This window comes from Acomys minous (genome assembly GCF_964271855.1).
Source record: "Acomys minous genome assembly, chromosome: 1".
Lineage (NCBI taxonomy): Eukaryota > Metazoa > Chordata > Mammalia > Rodentia > Muridae > Acomys > Acomys minous.
The window spans coordinates 111,012,151-111,037,872 of record NC_140483.1 but is presented as its reverse complement, the minus strand read 5'-3'; the positions used below and the strand labels follow the sequence as shown (position 1 = coordinate 111,037,872).

The 25,722-nt window shown below is 38.6% G+C and overlaps 1 protein-coding gene across 4 annotated transcripts in view; it reads left to right on the top strand.

Moving 5' to 3' along the window:
- PCMTD1 (protein-L-isoaspartate (D-aspartate) O-methyltransferase domain containing 1) overlaps positions 1-18,114 on the top strand; it is a 73,831-nt gene extending 55,717 nt beyond the window's left edge. For all 4 annotated transcript variants that reach the window (XM_084784750.1, XM_084784748.1, XM_084784749.1 and 1 more), the window contains 3 exons: positions 5,895-6,066; positions 8,047-8,170; positions 14,910-18,114. In XM_084784750.1, the coding sequence (XP_084640876.1) occupies positions 5,895-6,066; positions 8,047-8,170; positions 14,910-15,277 (664 nt within the window). In that variant the 3' untranslated portion in view covers positions 15,278-18,114. The remainder of the gene's footprint in view (positions 1-5,894; positions 6,067-8,046; positions 8,171-14,909) is intronic.
- Positions 18,115-25,722: the final 7,608 nt, after the last annotated feature.

Sequence of the window (25,722 nt, the reverse complement as noted above, 5' to 3'; positions counted from 1 at the left end):
CATTCTTCTATGAATGGTTTTCGGTGTACAGCTTAGTAAGAGCAAGTGAAGTGTTTTCCTGTGTGAGAATCTCAGACCAGCCATTGTGTTTTCAGGTATTGGTAATATAACCTTACATGAATAAATTTGTGGATATTTTACCAGCTTCAGGACTCTCCTCCGCCCCATATACAGATAACTTTTATATTTGGTAGTGTGACTCAGGGAAGCAAGTTTATTTGGATATTTTGTTTTGGGAATTTGCTAAAAGTAAAATGTCTGCAATTTTAACTTAGGTACAACATTTTAAGACACATCTAATATAAAAACTAGGAGAGAATACCTGAGCCATTCTTAAATATAACCACATATATTTATCTATTATTTTGGTAGATTAGTTAACATTTCTCAGGTTTCATGTGATGCGTGTTTTATGTGAAAAGATAGAATTTGGGTTTCCTAATTCATTATATCCTAACTTGAATTACATGTATAATTAATCAGTATTCATAGTGCCATTTTATATACAGACATTCTGGACGTTCATTGCTACAGTCTTCTAGGAATTGCTGTTAAGTGTACACAGAAATTTCTGTTAAGATTTAAAATGTGCTTTGCCTCTGTATTTTAAGCAACTTTGATGTGGTACATCTTCTGAAATAGTGAAGAACTAAAAGAGAATTGCTTTTTAAATTTTCTACTTTCCTGGAAGAATCAATAGGAGTTATATCCGGTTAATAATATAACACTGTTAACAAACACCATCTATGTCTTGACTCAGTTATTTACTTATTCATCATGTATGTTAATGAGCATATCTATAAACATATGCCACAATTTAGCTGGGGCAATGCCAGCAGTGGGCTCTAGTAGTTATTCTCCAGCTGACTGGTATGAATTTATTTCATGGATGCTATGGTAAAGGTATCGTGACATTACTAAGGCATTTCAGATTCTTCGTTGCATGCTACCAAGAAGCACCTACAGGTGCTTTGTTCAAAAAGTTAATCTCTATCCATATGTAAGGCTTTAAAATTTTAACAGTATACAATTTTGGAATTTTTTAACCAATTGTGAAAAATCCATGTATTACAGGTAGGAAAGATTACCATAATATTAAGTATAATAAATAATGGTTGAGTGGGGAATACTTTGGGAGACATTTATATTTTTTTCTGTTTTTTAAAATTATTGACATCGTTATAAATTTTGGTGATTCTTTATTGTATATTTGATTTATATATTCTTTATTTTCTTTGTGTTTTTATTGCCAACATTTTTCACAATTTCAATGTATCTTGAAATTTTTATAAAGAGAAATAGTACAATATTTTGGGATTTAAATAATTTCTTAGTATGTTTTTATTTATTTTTTTGTGCGTGAGACATGGACTTAGAGGTCAGAGAACAACTTGTGGGAATCCGTTCTTTTCCTGCACCATGTGGTTCTGAGGATAAACCCAGGTCATCAGGTGCCTTTACTCTCTAAGCCATCTCACCAGGCCTGGAATATTTTCTAATTCCACTAGACTTTCAAATTTAAGTGTCCTATATAAAGAAGTTAGTATGTTAAGGTTTAGTAAGTAAGTGAATTAGAAGTCTGTATTTCGTTTTTGTTAGTGAACACTAGAGATGGAATTTTTTTCCCAAAATGATGGCTTTGTCTACACATTGAGGTAAATAGACTCCTTCATATCTCCATTAGAAGGAGAAACATTCAAGTTATTATTAGAATAATGAGCGTGGCTTTAGATATTCAGTTAAATGACACCAAAGCCAAGAGTTAATTTGGTTTTTCATATGTTGGGACAAGATACATTTAATGCTGCAGTTAGCAACCTGCATCATGATCTGTGAACCATTACATCACTGTAGAGTGTAGGGGACATTTACCAACCAGCATCATGATCTGTGAACCATTACGTCACTATAGAGTGCAGGGGGCGTTTACCAACCAGCATCATGATCTGTGAGCCATTATGTCACTATAGTGTGCAGGGGGCGTTTACCAACCAGCATCATGATCTGTGAGCCATTATGTCACTATAGTGTGCAGGGGGCATTTACCAACCAGCATCATGATCTGTGAACCATTATGTCACTATAGAGTGCAGGGGGCGTTTACCAACCAGCATCATGATCTGTGAACCATTACGTCACTATAGAGTGCAGGGGGCATTTACCAACCAGCATCATGATCTGTGAGCCATTATGTCACTATAGTGTGCAGGGGGCGTTTACCAACCAGCATCATGATCTGTGAGCCATTACGTCACTATAGAGTGCAGGGGGCATTTACCAACCAGCATCATGATCTGTGAGCCATTATGTCACTATAGAGTGCAGGGGGCGTTTACCAACCAGCATCATAATTTGTGAACCATTATGTCACTATAGTGTGCAGGGGGCGTTTACCAACCAGCATCATGATCTGTGAACCATTATGATGTCACTATAGAGTGCAGGGGGTGTTTACCAACCAGCATCATGATCTGTGAACCATTACGTCACTATAGAGTGCAGGGGGCATATACTTTCCCTGTAACTTTATTTCTAGGCAAGATTCTCTTTAGATCTTGATTTTTGTGATTATTGTATTTAGTTTGTAATTAGAGTTCTTTTTCAGAGTTGGTAGTTAGGAAAAGTAATGTAAAATATATATTTCTTACTTGTTTTATTTAATTGAATAAATGCATGGGGAGGGTAATTGATGATAGAAATGTAGTTACACTTAGACATATTCAGGGATGTAAAAAACAAAACAAACAAAAGACAACAAAAAACAGGAAAATATTCCATAGGAAAAAAGTATTTTAAGGAGAAAGTTATTGTAACACCTGTCTGTGTAAGACAAGCAGATGCCAATTGTGTAGAGTTTTGTCCTTTGATGTAACTGTGTAAACATTGTCTATTGGTATGCGATGTAAAATGATTATTGAAATAGTATACCTTTTGTAGAAAGTCTGAAAATTTCTATGACTTTTATATACAGCGCAACTCACAATTGGGCTGGCCACATTTTAAGGGCTTAGGTCTGTGGTTAATGGCTGCCATCTTGCATAGTCTGGCTCTGGACAGTACTGCCTGACCTTTCAGATCACAGCTGTTAATTTCACAGGAAGCTTCTGACCTCTGGGTCTGTCTGTTTTCTTTTATCTTCATTCTTAAGGCATCATATTCCTTTCCTCTAAATGTTAAAGCATCATCACAACTGTAAAGTGGGTTGTAATGAGCAGAATTGCTTAGTGGTTATCTTGGATTTGCTTGTGTTTGCAGTGAGTACTCATAGCTGAAGTTAGACTGTGTGTGCTTTTTGGGAGAACTTGTGGATAGGCACACAATTTTAAAATCAGGCACAAAATTCATGAATAATATTTTGTTGTTTTAATCATAAGTTCCTTACTTCTAATGATGTTTTCTTAGATATTAGTTCTATAAGCTGTCTTGTATTTTAGTTAATAGGAAGCTTTCAAAACTGTGTATGTATGTTTTAATAGGTTTGTAAAATAACTTTAATAACTTAAAAACTTTTGATATTTTAAAAAAATTTGTACATCTGAAACTTATAGGAGTAATATAAATTAGTATTTAAATTGGGTTTTTATAAGAATGGAGATTTTCAGACAGAACTAACGGGGAGTAAGTTTTTAAAAAGAGCATTTTGGTGCTGGAGCAATGACTCGCTGGTTAAGAGAACCTGTTGCACTTGTACAGATCCAGGTTGATTTCCAGCACCCACATGATGGCTTACAACCATATGTAATTTCAGTTCTAGGGGATCCAGATGCCCTTTCTGGCCTCCAACGGCACCAAACATGCATGTGGTACATACTGTACATAAAGGCAAAACACTTATATACATACAATGATAAAATAAATAAACCTAAAAAGAAATTACATTTTGACTCTATTTTACAGGCTATATAAGCTTGTCTCTGAAAGAATAAATATACCTAATATAGGTAACTTAATACTTTTAAGCACTAAGATTTCATTGTGCAGCTGATACTTTAAGTGTAAGTTAGAAGGATAGTAGACATTCATTACTAGCAGGTGGCCAATGAAGAGCATTTGGGCAAAGCAGCACCACACACAGACGCAGGAATGCTTCATCATGGTTCACATGAAATTAGAGGCAACTAATTCCATTTACCTTCAGAGAAATGTATACATGCTGCGGCAGAGTAAGGCGTCTGTCTTTGTTTTTGTAACAGAACACAAGCTACCTTGTGGGACCTCAGGGCATGCATCAGGACAGGACTAGATAGCATCTCATGATCAGCAGATATTTGGGAATACTGTACACCATTTTTGATGTGATCTAGCTTTGCAACAACTGCTTAGTTCTGTGGACCCTAACTCACCTCAGTGACATGGGAGTTAATCCCTTTGAAATGCTTGTTACCTCCTACCAAGGCTCTCTTAAAGATTTCACTACCTCGCAACGTTGCCATACTTGGCAACCAACTTACAGCACATAGTTACATTAAAGGAAACACACCCTGTCTATCCAAAGCATAGTGTCCCCTTCTTCTCTGAAGGAGAACAAAATGATGGAAGGATATTCTGAAAAATTCAGGGAGATGGCACTTAAAGTAGTCAATCAGTCAATCAATCAGTCATACAGTCAACCAATCCAGGACATGCCTGGCTCAGTGTGAAGGTGTGGAGATGACAGTATAGTGTGCACTGTTTTTTAACTCCTATCTCCCAGCTCTTTTAACCCTTTCCTGTTTCCCTTTAATCCCATGTACAATGAAAGTAAGGAAAGAAAGTCGGGGTACAAAACTGAGTGGACTTCTCTTTAAATGTATGATCAGTGACGCATGTTTTAGTGAATTTTAATGAGAACGTAATATGTAGTAAGTTCACTATTAACTATCAAAGGGCAGGATATGTTTTATAAAGTAAAATTGGTTCTGATTGAAATCATTTAGTCATCCTTCAATGTTTTACCAAGCTCTCACTGTAAATTATTTCATTTGTAAATAATGGCTTAATCTTTCTGTATGATTTTATTACTATCAACTTAAAGGTTGAGAATGGGGGAATACACCTTAACTCAAACACTTAAAAGGCTGAAGCAGAAGGACTTGAAGGAGTTTGAGCCTAGCTTGGGCCATATAGTGAGTTCAAGGTCTAAGGGGAGAAAAAGATTGCATTTACATCAAGCTTTTAATTTTATATAGTCTGTTTTCCACTTTGTTGGCAGAATTTAAGAAATAAGCTCAAAAGTCTATATAAGGTAGCATATTACCGGGAGCCAGCTTTCTAAATAGAAGTATTGGTTGGATAAACCTTGAAACCACATTTTTTGTGTCAATTAACAAAACCATAGAAGCACAGTTAGGAAAATCATCACTCATTTGCTTTCTGTCCCAATCTTGTAAGTTGCCTGGCCGTAAATTTTAGGAAAACCATTCTGATCTTCATGGTTGCAAGGGTCATGGCCAGTAGATTGGTATTTGTCTCTTTGTCAAAATTGTGTACTGTTTCTGTCAGCAACAGTAGTGCATAGGGAGGAATCTTTGAATGAGCCCTTCTCCTTTCTGTTGGCTCTAAGTATCTGAAAAGAAAGCGAAAGCCTTTCCCTATCGCTGACTTTTATCCTTGAACATCATTTTGGGGACATCTCAAGATTGTTGTTGGATGGGCCTCTCATTTTATTTATTTCTATGCCCTAAGTAAAATTTCGTATGGCCTGAATAGGATCATGCCTTGTATGTTGTGCCACAGATGACAAAATGATATACTTGATGAATGTTAAACCTCACACATATTTTTAAATAGAAATTTCTAATTGTATTTTATCTTAAAATTAATTTTGGTAGCCTTGCTTTTTCAAGGACAGGGTTATGAGAATTTGCCAAAGTGGTAATGTTTAAACAAAATTAAATGTTTGTTTTCCCACACAGATTTGAATTCTGTGAACCCGCATTTGTGGTGGGTAATTGCCTTCAGATAGCTTCTGACAGTCATCAGTATGACCGAATTTACTGTGGAGCCGGTGTCCAGAAAGACCATGAAAACTACATGAAGATCTTACTCAAAGTTGGGGGCATCCTGGTCATGCCTATAGAGGATCAGGTACCTTCACTGTCCTGCTTTTGTCACAGGACAGGTGTGACCTTGGGAATTAGGAATTAGGAAAGACTACATTATAACTTTTGAAGAAGAAACAAGTCTACAGATCTATGTATGTGCAGAGAAAGAAGCTTGAAAGAGATCCTTAAATATATTAAGCACAGCAGCTGCAGAGAGGAAGTGTCATGGGAAACTAGAGCCCATTTAATAGTCAGCCTCACCCAGGTTTTCATTTGGAAGGTGTGTGATTGAATGAATGCATGTCCTCTTCCTGTAACATGTTAGGTTTGGTTTGTGACTGGCTTCAAGTGCTTAGCTTCATACATAAAACAAGTGATTTAAAAAAAAAACACATTCTATTGAGGGACTGGAAAGATGACTCAGTAGATTACAATGCTAAACATTATTAGAGATGTTTCTAGAAGGAACAGGTATGTGTTTGAGTGGTAGATGGCTTGCCTATCAGGTGATGCTATGAGTTCCATCTCCAGCAACACATAGAAACATGCATGCATGCATACTGCGCGCGTGCATGCACACACACACACACACACACACACACACACACACACACAAACACATGGCACATATAGTAAAAGAAAGAATAGACATGCGTGTATCATTTTGAAGGGGTGTGGAGAAGAGAGCCCAGTGTGCAGTTTTGAAACCACATACACATGGTACATGCACTTTCTTTGGTTTACTTGAAAATTTCCAAGGTTTACACTTAAAATCATTCACTTGTTTGATTTCCTTTAATGATGTATTTGAAGATCTGTATTTCATGAGTCAGGATTTTGTTATGTAACTCAAGCTAGCCTGTAATTCAGGACTTTGGTGTCTTAGTACATATGTGTCTTGGATAATAGGCATTTTAAAATAGATGTTTTCTGAATAGATAAACATTTTTGTGGTTATTAAAAACATTAAATTACATTTGTTTATCATGTTAGGATGAGTGTATGGAAGCATGCCACAGAGCATGTGTAGAGGTCAGAGGATAGCTTGTTAGAGTTGGTTTCTCCTGCCACATAGGTCTCAGAGATGAAAGCCACATGTCAGGTTTGCCAGCAAGCACCTTTATGAACTAAACCCTCTCTCTGGCCCTGACTGTGTTTGTTTGTGGTGTCAAATTAAAGTTAGAATTAGAATCTCTTTTATTGCTGCTATATAAGAGCATAAAGTGAGTTTAGTAGTATAGTAATGAAAGTATCGTCTCTTTAACAGTGCACTCACGAAGTGACTGGACCTATTTCAGATGTTTGTTTGGGGAGACAGTGTTGTGTACAGATCTGTAGTGGTACCTGTAGAAGCTGCTGCTCATGTACAGTGGTGTAGGGCCATCTACTGGAGAATGGTCAACCTAACAAGGACTCCATCCCTAAAGTAAACTGACTTTCCATTTTCTAGTAGTCAGTAGTTACATCAGTCATGGGTGGAGCTTCCTGAGGCCCTTCTGCCAATGCTGAAATTTTGGCAAGCAGCTGCTGTGAGCCAGTGGGTGCCAAGGTCCTGTCAGGTCCAGAAAACACTGTTTTCTAGCAATGCTCCATGACCCCTGAGGTCTTAAATTTTTTTCTGCCCTCTTTATTGTGATATTCCTTGAGACTTGCGGGTATGGGAAAGTGTGATATAGACGTCCCATTTATGGCTGAGTACTCCACAGACACTTATACTCTGGAGTTTGCCAAAATGTGAGTCTGATAAGGACTGAAAGCTTAACTCATAATGGACGGTTTTTTACTATGACCATTTAGTTAAAAAATAGTGGTAGGTTCTACACTGGGTTCTGTGAGCTCTTCAACTACAGGTTCTTGGCCAAACTAAAAGTACCAGATATGCATATTCTGTGGAGTGGGTGGTAGATTGTAAATGGAAATAACTTGGTTGCATTTAATTGTTACCTTCTCGTTGGCAATTATCCATGTAAAAGTTTGACATTAAGGTAATCACAGTGCTTCTTTCTTGTTTCGCTCCAAATAGTTAACACAGATTATGCGGACTGGACAAAACACTTGGGAGAGCAAAAATATCCTTGCCGTCTCCTTTGCACCACTAGTGCAACCTAGTAAGAATGATAATGGCACACCGGATTCTGTGGGGCTCCGTAAGTACATCTTTGAACTCACAGAATGAGTTGTCACTGATGGGATTTCACTCATTTTTGGGATTTAGTGGATCATATAGTTATAAAGAATTAATGCAAGAGGAGATTTACTATTCTTCCCTTAAGAATAAAAAATCTTTATGTTGAATGGGACACTGTAGCTTCCTTCCCGAAACCTAAGAAGAAAAGGATACCAACTGTGGGCTTACTAGTTTGTGATGTGGTACAAAGTAACTGGTTGTGGTGTAACAGGGTCTGCTTAGATTCAGCACAACTCAAATACCAAGTTGGTATTATGTGATCAAGCCCCTACTGATCAATCAGGGATACAGAACAGACTTAAGATCTTAACTGTGACCCTGAGCCAGAATGTTACAGAGCTTTTAAGCCTGAAAACCACAAACATCTGTGCCAAGTTACAGTTACAGTTTTCTACCAATCACGATTCAGAGATAGGGGACTTTCCTGGGGACATTTCCCTGTGTGGTCCATCTATCTTGTCCTCATTGGTTGACTTATTCAACTGCAGTGGGGCGACTTGACTAGTTTTCATGTCTCAACTTGCCAACTAGGATGTTAGTTACCTATGTACATATCTCTCTCAGCCAAGCAGGATGTCAGTTACCTAGGGAGGTCTTGAGAACTTAAACTATGTTTGAAACCTATTCAAATGGAAGTTTTACTCAAAATGGCTTCAGTTGGGTTCCTTCTTACAGGGGAAGAGCATCTGATTTCTAAGGGTGGTAGGAAGCAAGGCCATTTGCTGAGAATGCTATTACAAGAACCTGCTTGGTCAAGAGTTCAGGGGTACCATCATTTATATTTTGACTTGTTTTTTTTTGAGGGAAGGTTTCCTATTCACTGTAAAGTCAATGATGGCCTTGAACTCCTATTCTTCATGCCTTCACCTTCTGACTGCTGGGACTGTAGACAAGTCTACTACACTGAGTGGCAGAATCTTTCAGGGATATTGACTACAAAAGGTTAGGCTCATGAAGAGATTAAGAGGTTCAAGATGAGGAGCATGTTAGGGGCTGCGGAGGATCAATCATCACCAGGAAAGCAGGAAAGTAGACTAGCTATTGTGAAAGGAAAGGGCAGAAGTAGGCTAGTTATTGTGAAGAGAGTTGATGTGGGTGTGGATAGAATTGATTGAAGGCAGAAACATACCAGTGTGAGGAATGTGGGTGGAGGAAAAAGAATTGGCTTTCTCTTTAATGACTAGCTGAGATTGTCTGTGTTACATTGTTTGGAAGGAGGTGTAGGCTATGTTTGAGATGCCTGTGAGTATACAAGTGTCCGGAAGCCATTTGGGCCCAAACCTATTACACAAATGAAGTATCAGTTGAGAATCTTCAGTGTAAAGATGGTGTCCTAAGCTGTACTTGGACAAGAAATAGATTAAATCACCTTAGGGTACTAGAGATAAAGGTAGAGAAGAGGATTTTGAATTGGACCTGTGACTTCCTGTTTTATCTCTAAATTTTTATCTAAAGTTTTAGGCCCTTAGTTAAGGGATCTAGGTGTGCGGGATGTTGGAAACCAAGAAAATAAAGTCTCAAGGAGAATATAGTAGGTATCTGACCCAGACTTAGAAGGCCTTGAGAAAGAGAGAGAGAGAGAGTGACTACCATTAACTGGCTTTGAATATGTCATGGTTTTGTTAAATATTAAATAGAAAACTAAACTACAAATGAACCTCTGATTCAATTTTATTTTATAGGAATTTGGCTTTATACAAAAAGCTCTTTTTTTTTTTTTTAAATATAGCCTTGGCTGTCCTGGACTCACTTTGTAGACTAGGCTGACCTCAAAATCACAGAGATCCACCTGCCTCTTGTCTCCCCAAGTGCTAGGATTATAGGCGTGCACCACTGAATATGGCTACAAAGTTCATTTTATTCTCAGTACTTGTTTGGTTTTCTTATGAGCCATATGACATTGGAACTATTGAAATGATTTAAAAAATTACAAGCATAATATCCCCAAATTACTTGGCTTAGTATGTGGCCTGTGGTAATGGTTAGTAAAAAGCCAAGTCTTACTTGTTTAATCCATTAACGTTAGGTACCTTAATGCTGCTTAATGCTGGCGCTCTCAACTTCATTACTGAGCAAGGTCAATGAGAGGGAAAGAGATAGCTTTGCATAGTTCTGATAGACTTGTCCACCCAGTTACAGGAAGCAGGCATGGGTGAGCACAGCCTACTATTATGTTTGGGCTTTGTTGTTTTACGCACTCAAACCACAAGCTATTTTCTTCCTGGGAAAACTGAGAGAGAAGTTGCAGAGACCTTTGTGACCTGTGGTGTGGTAAGTGTCACTTTCTGGGGCTATCAGTGGCTTGAAGGTTTCTTCACCTGGATCCTGAAGAATGCTATGAAGACATCATGACTGCTTGTAAGGATTTATAAAAATCACCCATTTTGACCCTGTGTGTCTATTAAAAATTAATCTCATTTAGAAAGAAACTAAGCTCTCAGTTGTGAAAAATTTTGAAATATTTATAATTTATAAACTGTTCTTAACCAGTTTTAAAAATATGCTTATTTTATATTTTTGGTAATAACAAAAAAGCATATAAAATATCCACATACAGCATAAAAACTAAAAATAAGAATGGTTAAAGAAAAAGAAGATTTGGTCTGTTAAAAATTAGAAGTTACTGTGCTGCAGCATTTACATCCTTCCAGACTACTTAAAACAGGATTTGTGCTGGGTGTCCAATCAATTGAGTGTCGCTTATACAAGTTTTATGGTTGTTTGATGAAGTCTGTGTACCCATGCCATTCTACACTAACTGAACCGACTTCAATTACCAGCGAAAAGAAGGAGTATCAAGATAAAGCCAGTTTTCCTCACAGTATTCCAACCGAATTGAAGCTATTCTTTACACCTTAGCTTTTTGTAGCCCAATGGAAAGTTAAAAAAAAAAAAAGAAAGCTCTATGGCACATTCTGCCTGTGGTGCTTTGTGTATGAGCACATTTCTTTTTGTTAGGCTCTTCAGCTTTGTACAGTAGCCATGGAAAAGCTTTGCTCCTGAAAGCTTCACAGTTCTAGAAGCATCTATTTTCTTCTTTATCTGACATTTGCTTTAGGTTAGCTTTTATAAGTCTTAGCTATGACTATGATTACATCCTAATGTAACTGAGAATTGGCATGGACGATGTGCTGTAAGTTATCAGTTTCCATTCACCTCCACAAAAATAGAAATGGCAAATAAGACAGTCACTATTGGGTATTGGTTGTGTATATATGAATATAAACTAGAAATAAATTCAACTAAGGCCAGACAGAAGGCTTAGTGGCCACAGGTATTTGCAGAACAAAGCCTAGTGATCTGAATTTGAATACAGGAACCCACAGTAGAAGTAGAAAACCAACTCCCGAAAGCTTTCCTCTGGCCTCCATACATGTGTTGTTGCATGTGTGCATCCACATACAAATAACACACATCATCATACACACAATGAAAGAAAGGTGTGAGGGAAGTAGGCAGACAGATACGTTGGTGAAGTAGGATCAGTGGTAATGTACAGGGCCAAATTAAAACAATCCATCTCCCCTCTGAAATATATTTTCAATAGAAATAATTTGAGTGGAGATGGAAGGAGAAGATTGATAAAATTGGGTTGGCATCAAGAGCCAGTAGTTAATCTCATGACAAAGGTACATTTTTTGATATTAACTCTTTCTGTATATCAACAGTCTCCAAAAGCAAGTTGAGAATTCTGGGAGTTGCTACCCTCCCCCCCAACTTTGTATAATGATCACACAATGAAAAACCTTTTTTAAGATTCCTATTTGCTGAAATTTCATAGAAGAATGGAGATTCAGAACAAGTTTCTCTTTCTGTTAATAAGAATCACAGTATCTTTGTTCATAGAACATTATTCTGTTACTGACAGGGAATTAGAATAGACTAGAACATTGGTCCCCAAGCTCCTAAAAACAATACATGTGTAAACTCTGTACCAAATGGATGTGGCAACAATAAAACTGCTCATATTCAGCACCTTAAAATGAAGTGACAATTTTTCCTTTGATATTTATTTGACTTAAAATCATATTCCTTTCCATGGTTTGATGTTCACATGGTTTATATGTCATATAAAACCATAGAAATATGATTCAAATTTTCAGAAAGAAGAGTATCTTGTTTAAGTTCAGAGGCAGAGAATACATAATAAATTATAAAATTTTATCACATTGGTTTTTGTGGAGTTAATATTTTAAAAATGTCTTTAATATTTGAAGTTAGCATAAGGGAAACCAGAATGTTCTGTACTTAAACAAATGACTTTTCTTAATCTTTCCCTTAATTTTGTTATTGTGGTAATTGTTTATTTTTATGAGACAGATTGTCTCTGTAGCTCTGGCTGTAAATATAAAAGTAACTTTTATTCATCTGATGTAAGTGTTGTCTCTGAGGAGGCTTACTGCCTCTGTCTCTAACCTAGGCCTAGTCCTGGAAGCTCTAGCCTCTGTACTATCTATTCTAGGCCTAGAATGTTTTCAGCCTCTGAGACTCACTGCTGAATAAGCTCATCCTCTCTAGCTCATTCTGAACCATGGCTGGCTTGTTCAACTCAGCTGTTATGGCACACTTCTCTCCAACCTGATCAGTTCAGATTGGCTTCTCTTATCTTTTAACTGAATTGCTCTGCTTGACTTCAAACTAACTCTGACAATCTGTTCTAATCTTATGGCTCTTTGTCATTTGCTGGCTTGTTCTATCTTCACCTGTGTCTAGCTTGTTCTAGATTCACCCTCTCTCTGTAAAACTCTCCTGGTAAAACTACTGCCTCTCCCCCCCCTCCCCTTTTCTGTGCTGCGCACTCTTTAGTAGCCTCTCTTTCCTCTTTGTTCTCATGAGAGTTGGGCATATCCTATTTTGTGATCTTTATCTGATACATCACTTTGTCTGTCCCTCAATTAGACATCATTGTTTGGGATTAAAGGTATGTCCTGAGGATGTGTCTGTATTTCAGCCAGACACAAAGACCTCAAAGGTCTTCAGATGTGATGCCTTTCCAGAACAGTCATATTGTTGAATTAAAATTCCTTTATAGTAAAATTATAGGTAAAGTAAAATTCCTTTATAGTAAAGACATAAACTTGTGTGTGTGGTATGCATATACACATGTGTAAGGGTGCATGGCTCTGTGCACATACATACAGAGGCCAGAGGAAGTCCCAACAACCCTCTTGTCTCCTGCATTGCTGATATTACTCCTGAAATGGCCTTCTTAGATACTGATGGATATCTCAGATTCCAAACAAGCAAACACATTTGGACTTCCTTCTCCTGCTCCCCTGTTTGTATCTGTTGAGCTTGTGTTTGACACATGCCCAGAAGATCAAGCTGCACACTGGATATTTTAGTTTGATTTTTTTCCTTTTAGCCCCCATACCAAATTTGTTTCTGTGTGTCTTATATGTATCAACATTTTGTCTGTTTCTCCCCTTCTGTCCTGCTCCTTAGTCTCTGTGTAGCCATATCTCGTGTTCACCCAAGTGTTCAGCTGACCTGCTATTCCAAACACAACCAGCTACACAGTAGGCAGTCCTTGAGCACATTTATCACCTGTTAGGGCTTGGCTGTTCTCTTTGCCCATATCATTTTCATGGCTGCTAGATGATTCAGCTTCTTGAACTCTGGCAAAGCAGTCTCCTCAGGGAGGCCTTTCCCACCAGCTAGTGGAAAGCTACAATACCTTATGTGACTGCTGCTTTGTTTTGCTTACATCCCTGTTCCCTCCCCCCCCCCCCCTTTTCATCTCCGTCTTTTTAACTTCTCTCTTCCACATGTGAGCTCCCTGTATTCAGGGACTTTTCTAGTTTAAACCAGTCATATATCTAAATGAGTTATATGTCCAGCTTATTGTTTAACAAGTAATTTGGTGAACAATTTTAGATTGAAGGCACACTTGGTATTTTGTACATTTGATTTTATGACCCTTCTTCCTCCATTTTGTGATGCATTTGATGTAAGCAAGCATCAGTGTCTTAAAACTGTGCCTCTTATATTGGGGGTCTCTGTTTATTCACAACTTATATCTGACTTTTCTTTGCTGTGAACAAGTGTGTGCATTTGCTTATTGTCTCTGCCTCTCTCTTTCTCCCCTTCCCTCCCTCCCTTTCTCTATCTGACTTTCCAGCCACACACACACACACACGCACATGCCCGTATGTGAGTACCCCCAAGAGCTTCAAAGTTCAGGCACCTATTGAAATGTTGCATTGAGCTTTTCTGATAAGTATTTGTCTCCTATGGTTTATTCATTTTCTTAAGTACAATTTTACATTGTTAATTTATTTGTATGAGTTTTTTTTTCCTGCATGTATACATGTGCAACATGAGCATTCCTGGTCTATCATAAAAGAGGATGTCAGATCCTTTGGAACTAGAGTTAGTTACCAATGGTTGTGATCCCGCCCCTCCTCCCCATGTACACACTTATAACAAGCAAACAAAAAAAGAGTAAAATCTCTCATGTACTTACCATTTTGTCCTTATCCGGTCTCTAAATTATTATTTGTTCTTCCAGAGACTCTGAATGCATATAGATGACAGCATGGATGCTCACCTCATTTTTCTGCACTTTCTGCCCTGCTCAGTATGCATTAAGTCATGTTTTAAGGACGCTCAAAGCAGTTTTTTATAGTTTAATGTTTTCTAAAGTTTGTGAAGAAGTGAGTACTATATAATGTTTTTATTTTTGTGTTTGTTTTTAGCCCCTTGTGCTGTCCGGAATCTTCAAGACTTGGCTCGTATTTACATCCGACGCACACTTAGAAACTTCATAAATGATGAGATGCAGGCCAGGGGAATTCCACAGAGGGCTCCACCCAAGAGGAAAAGGAAGAGAGTTAAACAGAGAATTAACACTTACGTATTTGTAGGTAATCAGCTCATCCCTCAGCCTCTAGACAGTGAAGAGGATGAAAAAATGGAAGAAGACAGCAAAGAAGAAGAAGAAAAAGATCACAGCGAAGCCATGAAGCGTGAGGAACCACCTCAGAACTTATTGAGAGAAAAGATCATGAAGCTTCCGCTTCCCGAGTCTTTAAAAGCTTACTTGACATATTTTAGAGACAAATAACTTTAATAAAAAAGAAGAATGCCTACTGATAATTCCTTTCCTCTTGTAAATGTAGTGTTTATTAGAAGTCAGAATTACTTCATTAGAATGTATTATCTCAGAAAAAAGCATAAGTTATTTCTCTTAATGACAGAAATTGTATTCAGTGATTTGAAAGAGTCTCTTTCCTAAAATCTATTTTTCTTAAATATTGAGGAATTGCTGTTTTAGCACAGTGATCTCAAAGTGGAATGTGTCAATAGTCTGAACTTTGTATACAATAATTCCTTTCTGGTTCTTCATGGGTTTGTAGTGTTGGGGTTGAATTTCATTCTATAAGAAGTTGGTACATTGTTACACATATATAGATTTATTTAAATTGCATTTTGGATTTTCTTTATGCGAGCTTGCTTATCTAATAAGGAAAAGCAAATGCTTGTAGACCTACTTACCTTTTTTCTAAACATATTCCGGGCAACATATGAGTGCAATAATAATTCAAGATAATGAATAATTTAGCTTTAAAAACCACAGACTTCATGCAGTTTTACAGGCCTGAAACTTTTGCTTTTGAATCTATTGCCAAAAGACACAGGGAAAATTCCTGCTTCTCTCATAGAGATTTTAAGAGCACAGCAACTGAATGTTAAAGTAGGAAGTGGCTAATTGACACAGCTAGTTTGTATGGGCCCTTTGTATTCTCAGTATTTAAAGATGATGAGGTTATCTTAACTTTAGAATTTTAAATGGTAGTAAATTTAGGATTGCTTTTCAGTAATTAGCTATAAAGTATTAGATTTGAAAAGACATCCATCGTCCCATTTGCCTCTAAATGTAGACAGTAAGTCGTGGTAAGTGACCATCACTTCTTAGGTACCTGCAGCAGCAGGGGTCGATGTAGTCAGTTGAGGCACTTCAGCAATAGGTCTTTTACTTAAGTGGGTATTTATCTTTGACAAGGTAGGCCATGCTCGCCTCATCTACTCTGTATCTTTCTAGTATAGACAGTCATGGAAATTGTATATAGATGTCTTTGTATTAAAGTTTGGTTCAGAATCATAGTGGGATGTCTGGAACACACGCCAAGCTCATTTGCCTTTATTCTATGGTTGGTTTGGTTTTTTTGGTAAAATGATAATGAGTTTCACTTTTTGTTTATTGTTACATTCTTAAGCTATGTAGGATATCTGATAAAACAGGCAGTGCATGCTGTTACTAGTTCTTTCCTCCTAGTAAGGCCTGCACACAATTCTTCCTTGTTAAGAAGCTGTGTGATGTGACCTACTTACTACTTGGCATCACACAGATTATGTGTTTTTAAAGAGAAAGATTTTAAGTGTCTCAGTTATTCCCATCATATCACTGTCAGAGCAGCTGCTCAGATTTGCCTAAGGAAATGCAAACATGATGATTCAAAAATTTTAAGTAACTCAGCTTTGATAATTCTGCATTTGTGAATCAGTTAAAATAGTTTAAACATGAAGTTGGCCCAAATAATTGGTAATGTTTTAGTAATATGAGAGACAAAATTATCAAAAGAATTCATTTGGCTCTGGGTGGAATAAGTATGTCCAGTTTTTCTTAATATAATTAGTAAACATTATTAAGAAATACCCTATCCTGTTTCTGTCTAAAAAAGAAACCTCCTTCTGCCCACCTAAGGGGGTCCTGGACATTAAACCCAGGACCAGAACCTCATGCATGCTAGGCAAGCATTCTACAACCGAGATGTATCCTCACACCATCATTCTGTTTTATTCTGTTAAAAAATTGTTTAAGAAGTTTAATCTTGAATCCCTGGTACCCATACAGTTTTGTCCGGGAAGAACCTTCATTTTACTTCCCCATCCTGTCCTACATCTCTTTATTTTTTTCTTGGAGCTGATGTACAGATCTGAAATACGTATTCTGTAATGATCTTATTATTTAGGCGAGTAGTGCTAATGATATATTTGAAGATGGATGTTTTCATGCTGTCTCTGTCCACTTTGACAAATTGTACAGTAGATTGTCTTGATCATTGCATTTTTTTTTGTCTTCAAAATGTATATTTGTTCCTTTTAAATTCATTTATTTTTCAAGTGTGACTTTATGGTTGACTTTTAAAGGTAGGGATAAGGGAAAACTCAAGGAAAACTGTCTTGTGTGTTAAGTGGGATGCATTAGATTAAGAATAGTTGAGTTTGTGCTTATTTTTAATGAAGTTGTGTTTACTTGAGTGGAATGTTACCCTTTATAGGTAAAGAAGTAGCAAATTCAGGTGAAATACAAGTAAATGGAAGAAAATAAAGAAAAACTAAAACAATGCAACTGCAGGTAAGCCATATGAGTTGGCTTACACCTATAATCATCATCGTCTTCAATCAGCAGTGGAGAGACTGAGACAGAAGGAATAACACAAAGTTAAGGCCATCTGGCTATCTGGGCCACAGAACAAGAACAGAACATAAACAGAAGAAGGTATATGAAAAACTATAGGAGATAGCCTCATGGACTTGCATACTGACAAAAATACATTCAGGTTTACCTTTTGAAAACAACAAAGAAGCCTTGAGCAGAGGTGTGTAGTGCTTTAGGCTTGCAGCAGATTGGATACAGGGCCTGAAGGAGCATCTGCCATCACCGAAATCCCACGAATCTGCCATAGCTGCCAAGGGTCTAATGTAAATCTGTCCTTCTCACTGGTCAGCGTATTGGACTCTGATATTAATCAAATGTTAAAATAGCATTCATGGTTAAAATACAAAAGGTGTGTGGATGGTTTGAGATGAAAGTAAAAAAAAGCCTGCTTAAATAAGTCATTGGGCAACTTGGGAGGGAAGTCATTTTAAATAAACAAATCACATCGTTACACAGCATTATCCAGTGGCCTGCCTTTTCTTTTTCTCTTAATTTTGAATTAAATAGTCACAGTGCATATAGATATTTAGCCGCAGTTGTTAGGGCAGAAGTCCTGGCTCCATTGACCTCAGAGATGAGATACAGTCCCCATCAAGACACTCAGTTAAAGAAATGAGCTTGATGAAATCAGATTGGATTTCTTCAGTGTGGCTGCATAGGAGAAAAGAACATACAGTGCTCTAGTGCCCCACACCTGTCTTGTCTTTAATGTATTGACATGAGCTTTGGATTGAGAATTCAGGCAAGGAGCATGAGTTAGGAATAACTGAGCAGGCCTGGCTAAAGTGTGGTTCTGAAAGGTGGTCCAAAGAAGTCATTCAAAGATGATTACCTCTACAGTTTTGGCCTTGTCCTCACCAGTAATTGCTTCCATCTGAGGATAGGGTGCTATTGATGCCTCTCTCTTAAACAATGGTGGTTCTGTCCTTCCAAGGTGACTTATGGGGCCAGGTAAGGAGGCAAGGCTTTTTAGCATAGACTTAAGCCTTGATGTTTGACTTCGCTGCTTATCTCTTATTCACCCGTTACTTTTACTGCTATATTGAATAAGAGTTGAGAGAGTGCATATCCTTCTTGAATTCTATGGTTTTCCTGGAAATGCTGCGTTCTCCCATTAAAATGCTTGTGCCTGTAGGTTTGCTGAGATATGATCCTTCTATTCTGAATTTCTTCAAGACAACATAAATAGATATTGAATCTTGTCAAAACCCGCCTTGTTTTTGGGTTTATCAAGACAATCATGTTATTTTTGTCTTTGAGTCCATTTATGTAATTTCTAACATATATATTAACTCATCCCTATATCTCTGGAATAAAGCCAACCTGATTGTGGTGGTCTTTTTTTTTTTTTTTAAGTGTTTTTGAATTTGTTTTGTAAGTACTATTGAGAATGTGTCAATAAGGGAGATAGGTCTTTTTTGCTGTGTCTTTATTCTGGTTTTGTTACCATGACACTTAAAAAGCTTAGCAGTGTTTCTCCTTTTTCTGTTTTATGGAACAATTTGAGAAGCGTTGGTATGTTAGGTTTTCTTCAAGGGTCTGGTAAAATTCATCAGTGACTTCACCAAGGCCTAGACTTTTTAAAATCGGGATGTTTTAAATTACTATTTAAAATCTCACTGCCTGTTGATGTCATCTTCATTTAATTTTGGTAGGTTATATGCATCTTAGGAATGTGTTCATGTAGACTTTTCAGTTTAGTGAAATATGGTTTTTAGATAAGACCTAATGAGTTTCTGAATGTCATTGTTACATTTGTAACAGCATGTCATGTCCCAAAGATAGCATTTCATAGCACTTGTCTTAATTACTTTTCAATTACTGTGACAAGACTCGTGACCAAGGCGATTTATAGAAGAAAGAGTTTATTGGAACTTCACGTTTTCAGAGGAGTTTGTGACCTTCATGGCAGGAGCATGGCAGAGGCAAGCAGCCATGGCACTTGCAAAGTAGTTGAGAACTTACGTCTGGTCCACAAGCATGAAGCAAAGAGCTAACTGGAAACAATGTGGGCTGTTAAAACCTCAAATCCTACCCCCAGGGACATACCTCATCCAAGCACACTCCGTCTAAACCTCCCAGACAGTTCTGCCAACTAGAGACCAAGCATTCAAATATGGGGCCATTCTCATCCAAGCTACCACAGCACTCCTTCCTGCACTCCAGTTTTTATGTTTTTTCTGCCTCCTCCTCGATGGTTCTTGAGCCTTGGGAGAGAGTTGGTATAGATGTCCCATTTAGCACTGAACAATCAACAGTCTTTTTATTCTCAGCACTTTTCAATGCAAGCAGAAGGTTCTCTGACCAAGGCTGAGAATAGTGCATACAGATTTAGAAGGCAGTTTGACAACATGCCCTTTTAAGAAGACAGTTAGGTTGCTGCATAAGCCCTGTAACATTCCTGGCTTTGGGCTTTTGATTAGGTTAACAGTAGCACAAGTGAATCCTTCCCTGTAAAAGCAAGCCTTAAGCACAACCAGAACACCGTTGATTCTCACTGTTAACAGTCAGGCCACTATTGCACCAGTGGAAATGCTTGCCTGGCAGCGTGAGATTGTAGCTTGTAGGGCTCACAGCTGGCAAGAAGTAGTATTCTCTACGAGCAGCCTGAATAACAACTTGTTCTAGCCAGAAGAGTGGAAGTTTCCCAGTTAGTTTCAGCTTGATTCATCTATGTCCTGCAACCAAAGTGGGTGGGGGTATCTTCAGCCGTATGGTCTATATAGTTCTAGGGGCTAACAAAGAGCAGTAGTGGGGTCTGACTTTCTCATGTACTCTGGTGCCTCATTTTTGACCATGTCCCCTGGAGGGGGAGACCTGGTGGCACTCAGAGGAAGGACAGCAGGTTACCAAGAAGAAACTTGATGCCCTATGAGCATATACAGAGGGCAGGAAGTCCCCCTCAGTCACAGACATAGGGGAGGGGAATAAGGGGGAGGATACAAGGGATGGGATAACCATTGAGATGTAACAAGAATAAATTAGTTTAAAAAAAAAAGGAAAACAAAACAAAGAGCAGTAGAAATAGACTTTTTTGGAGGTTTCCATGACCAACAGTTCTTGTGGAGGTAGCAACACCTGGTACTGGAGGTTTCATTTAATCATATTTCTATATGGCCTTTACATGCTTAGTTTTGTTTAATTATGCCCTTACCTTCCCTGTCCACTGCAGTTCCACTTAAGCAATTTAAGCATTTAGAAGCCCAGTACCTTCCCTCTAACCATCTGCCTATCAGATGTATTCTATTCCCTTCTCTTACAAGCATTCCCCCATGGTCCCTTTCTTGCCCCTTGGCCTCTGCAGACACTCCAAGTTAAATAGAACAAATGTTAAAATTTGAAGTTAGGATCAACATATGAGAGAGAAGAATTAGTGTCTCTGTGGGCCCAATTTACCTCACTAAGTATATTTTCCAGTTCCATTCATTTTTCCTGAAAATTACATTTTTGTTTCTTTTTCAAGGCAGGGTTTCTTTGTGTAGCCTTGGCTGTCCTGAAACTTGTTCTGTAGACCAAGCTGGCCTCAGAGAGATCAGCCTGCCTCTGCCTCCTGAGTTCTGGGAATAAAGACCTGCACCACTGGTGCCTGGGGAATTGGCAAATTTTTTCCCTCTGTCCCTCGCTAGAAATGAGTCCTATAGATTTGGGATTGATTGTTCCCAAAAGAAAGGATGAAAAGTGACAGTGTCTTACAATGCATCCTCTTAACAGCATTAAAAACAAAAACTGTCCTCACATCTATCTCAATCTCCTGGTAAGTGAAAACTTTCATGGGACATGCCTTTTGGGCTAGTGCACAATTACAAGTAAGTATATACCATGTGAGTCTTTCTGCTTCTGGGTTAACTCACTCAATATGATCCTTTCTAGTTCCATCCATTTGCCCACAAATTTTGGGATTTCCTTGTTTTTAATAGCTGAGTAGTATTCCGTAGTGTAAATGTACCACCGTTTCTTTATCCATGCTACAACTGAGGGACACTTAGGCTGTTTCCAGGTTCTGGCTATTATGAATGAGGCTACTATGAACATGATCCTTCTGTGGTGGAGTATTTTCTGGGTATATTCCAAGGAGTGGGTCTCTAGATAAGAGAAATATAGGAGATGGGGAAATAGAAGGACCCAGAGGGTTCTAGAAACCTATAAGAAGAACATTATGATAGGTGGATCGGGGCCTGGGGGCGAGGGCAGGGGAGGTGGTCTGCACAAACTATTACACTAACCAAGGACAATACAACTAGTAAACATTGAATCCCTACTCTTATTTACTCAATGGGCAGGACATTCTCCATAGTTATGTGGAGAGTAGGGACTGACTCTGACATGAACTCTGGTGCCCCATATTTGACCACCTCCCCTTGGTGGGGAGGCCTGTTGGCACTCAAAAAAAAAAAAAAAAAAAAAAAAAAGAATAAGCAGGCTATCAAGATGAAACTTGACAGCCTATGACCATATAGTGGGGGAGGAGGTCCCCCTCGGTCTTAGACCTAGGGGAGGGGAATAGGGTGAAAGCGGGAGGGAGGGAGGAACAGAAGGATACAAATGATGGGATAACAATTGACTTGTAATCTGAATAAATTAATTAAAAAAACAAAGCCCAGAAAACTGTGGAGTTACTTATTGCTTTTAGCTTTACTTCTAAAGCAGCAGTTCTCAATCTGTGGGTCGTGACCCCTTTGGAGGTCATATATGAGATATCCTGCATATCGGGTAATTACTCTCTGTAACAGAAAATTACACTTACGAAGTAGCAACACAGTATTCTTATGGTTGGAGGCCGCCAGAACATGAGGAACTGTATTAAAGAGTCGAAGCATTAGGAAGATTGAGAACCATTGCTTGAAAGGGAGGGTGTAAGAAAAAAGCTGCAGTAGGGAGTAGTATCAAAAGAAGATGCTGAATGTGGGAAAGGTTGTACATTTTAATTGAAAGCCAGAAAATTGGGCAAGCATACTAGTGACAGTCTGCAAGCAACCAGCATGGGAGAGAGTTCTGGGCAGTACATTTCCCCTCTAAGTAGGCATCATTCCTTCCACCTCCTTAGAATAGCTTCAGGGAATCTGCTTTCCTAATGTGGCCCCCCTGCCTAGGTGACTAGCAGGTCCAGTTGAATTTATCATCATCATCATCATCATCACCATCACCATCACCATCACCATCATGATCATCATTTTAAAAAACAAAGCCAGGCATAATGGTGCATGCATTACGTAATCCCAGCAGTCTGGCTGGCAGAGGCAGGTGGATCTCTGAGTTTGAAGCCAGCCTGGTTTACAAAGTAAGTCCAGGACAGCCAAGTCTACAAAGTAATTCTAGGACAGCCAAGGCTACACAGAAAAACCCTGTCTCAAAAAACCAAAACCAACCAACCAAATAAACAACAACAACAACAAAAAAAAAAAACTTGGAAAGAAAGAAAAGTAGCACATACCAAAACTCACCATATATTCAAAATGGAATCTATAAAGCTTCACGTTAACTTTATGCACTTATTATCTACTATAAGGCCCAGAGGAGATTTCAATTCCCCAAACTCTAAAAGGCAGTCTAAATATCCAGAAATGAGCTGGACATGAACTATAGGAGGATTTCTGGCAGTTAGAAAAAACCCACCGTTCTTCTGAAACTTGTGAAGCTAGTTATCTCCACCAAGAGGAGCCATTTTCCCACTATGCTAATCTTCTGGGTATTCAAGATCACTTACATAGCCTCGAAATAACTTCTGTTTTTTACTGTCAAGGACAATTGATGGTCTAGTCCTGGTTTAATTTTAGAGACTTAAAAGGAGGAGACCTGTAGTTCCTTTTTTTTTTTTTTTCCTCCATCAGTTATGCCACCTGCTGGTACATTGCTATCTGACCGACCTTGTGGCTTGTGGCTTCCCTTGGAAGCTCTGAGGAAGGTCCCTTTGTATTGACTCTACCTGTTACAGAACGTACACTGTTTACGTAGAGTTCAACCTCTAAAACTAGATGGTCTCTTCAGTCAGGGGGGAAAAAGGGTAGCATCCGAGTTGCAGGACTCTTGAGAAGTGTGTCCCACAGTTCTGGGGCCTAGTGACCTCAGGCAGGAGCGAAAATATTACCACTTGTATCTTCATTGGCTTTGACATCTAAGTTCAGTTGTTGACCATCAAGAAGTAAAGTTATGCCAGTATGAAAAAAACAAAAACAAAACCCAGAAAAACAGGTACAGAGTACATCTTACTGCCTTTTGCCTTTTACAAAACTGACCTCTGCTGGTTGGTTTTTGTCAACATCACAGAAATGAGAGCCACCTAGAGAGCAAGAAGGAGCACTAATGGAGAAACTGCCTTCTTCAGATTTGCCTTGGGCAAGTTTGTGGCGGCTTGTTGTTAATTCATGATTTATGTGGGAAGGTCTTGAATACCATGGGTAGTGCCACTTTGTGTCAGTGGGTCAGAGTTTTATTTAAAAAGGTAGCTGGAAGACTAGTCATGGAAAGCAAGCACTGTTAACCAGAGGTCCCTGCTTTACTTCCTCCTAGGTTCCAACTTGAGTCCCTGCCTTGCCTTCCCTCCATGACAGTCTGAAACCTATATGCCAATAAACCTTTTCCTCCCCAAAGTGCTTTTGGTCAGAGTGTTTTCTCATACACAGCAACAGAGAAGCAAACACAACCAGGAATTCATGCCAGAGAGTGGGATCTGGCTACGAAGGGCCTATGTGGCTTTTATCCCTTTTTGCTTTTGTGGGAGTAGGGCAGAGGATTTTGAACCTTTGCAATGGAAAGGCTATTTACTTCTCAGAGCTCAATGGGTTATTCTGTGGAAACATGGAAGATAAGAATATTGAAAGAAACGCAGATGATAGAGGGCTGACTTGTAAAGTTTCAGAAGGAGGTCAAGATTCTATTAGGACTGCTTATGTGAATTCAGATTCTATGGAAATAAAACCTTTCCTGTAGAGTTGTGATCAAGGAGAGATGGGAGTCACTGAAGTGAAGAGCTAGGATAGCAAGGATGTAGCAGAAGACAGAAGAACATGTTAGGCAAGAGCAAGTGACCTGATGTATGTAACTTCAAAGTAGCAAAGTAAGGAGCAAGGGCTTCTGTGTTTTTCCCCAAGGAAGGGAGTTCAGGCCTTACTATAACGAAGACAAAGAATCCAAATGGTGTGGTAGACACTGAAAGATGTCACTAGGGTCTAATTTTGTTCTCCCCTTAGTTTGCCTATGTTCTTTGCTTTTAAGGCTGGAAGTGGTTCATGAAAAAAAAAAAAACTAGAAGGGATGAGCTAGTGTTCCCAGCATTCACCTGTGCTATTGCATTGGTAGCACACAGAGGAACTGAGGAGGGAGAGACTATCCCCTTGAATGGACTCCATAGCCCAAAGTGAGGACAGTGTGGGCTGAGAAGAGAAAGGTCTGTGACACCCTGAGTGGGCTGGGCATTCAAGTAAGTCTTTAGCAACTAAGTTGAAATTCAGTTTCTTAGTTAAATCAGCCAAATTCCAAGCCTCAGCAGCCTTGCACAATGTTTCCAATGGAAAATCCATTTTCCAAAGAGTTTCGAATTGTGTGCCCAGATGTGAACACGGTTAATGTGATCCAAGTCAATGCTAGGGTGCTGTGTACTTTTGAATGTGCCTATGAACTTAACCTTGATGGCTTTTTCTTCCCCTTCCTTTTTTAAAATTCAAGTGAAGGACTATTTCTGACTCTGGCACTCAGAAAGAGGAGAGAGGAAGTTAAACCTCTTCCTACTTATATCCCAGTACATTGCCTTCAGTACCTCACCCTGCCTCACACTGGACCCGGTGACAAACAAGAAAGTCATTGCATGTGTACTGCATATCTGGACTTACTGAATGGGAGAGATTCTGGAAGGAAAAAACAAAAAACAAAACAACAACAACAAAACCCAGAGAGCCTTTCCTGCTCCCAGTGAGGTATCGTGGCAAAGTGAATGCTTATAAACCTGGGCAAGAGAGAAAGATAAAGTGTGGAGATCAGACCTTCCAAAAAGAAATTTCAGCCATCTGGAACACAGCATTTTACAAGGGACTTAAGATTCCTTTATTGGGTTGCTAGTCACATTGTTAAAG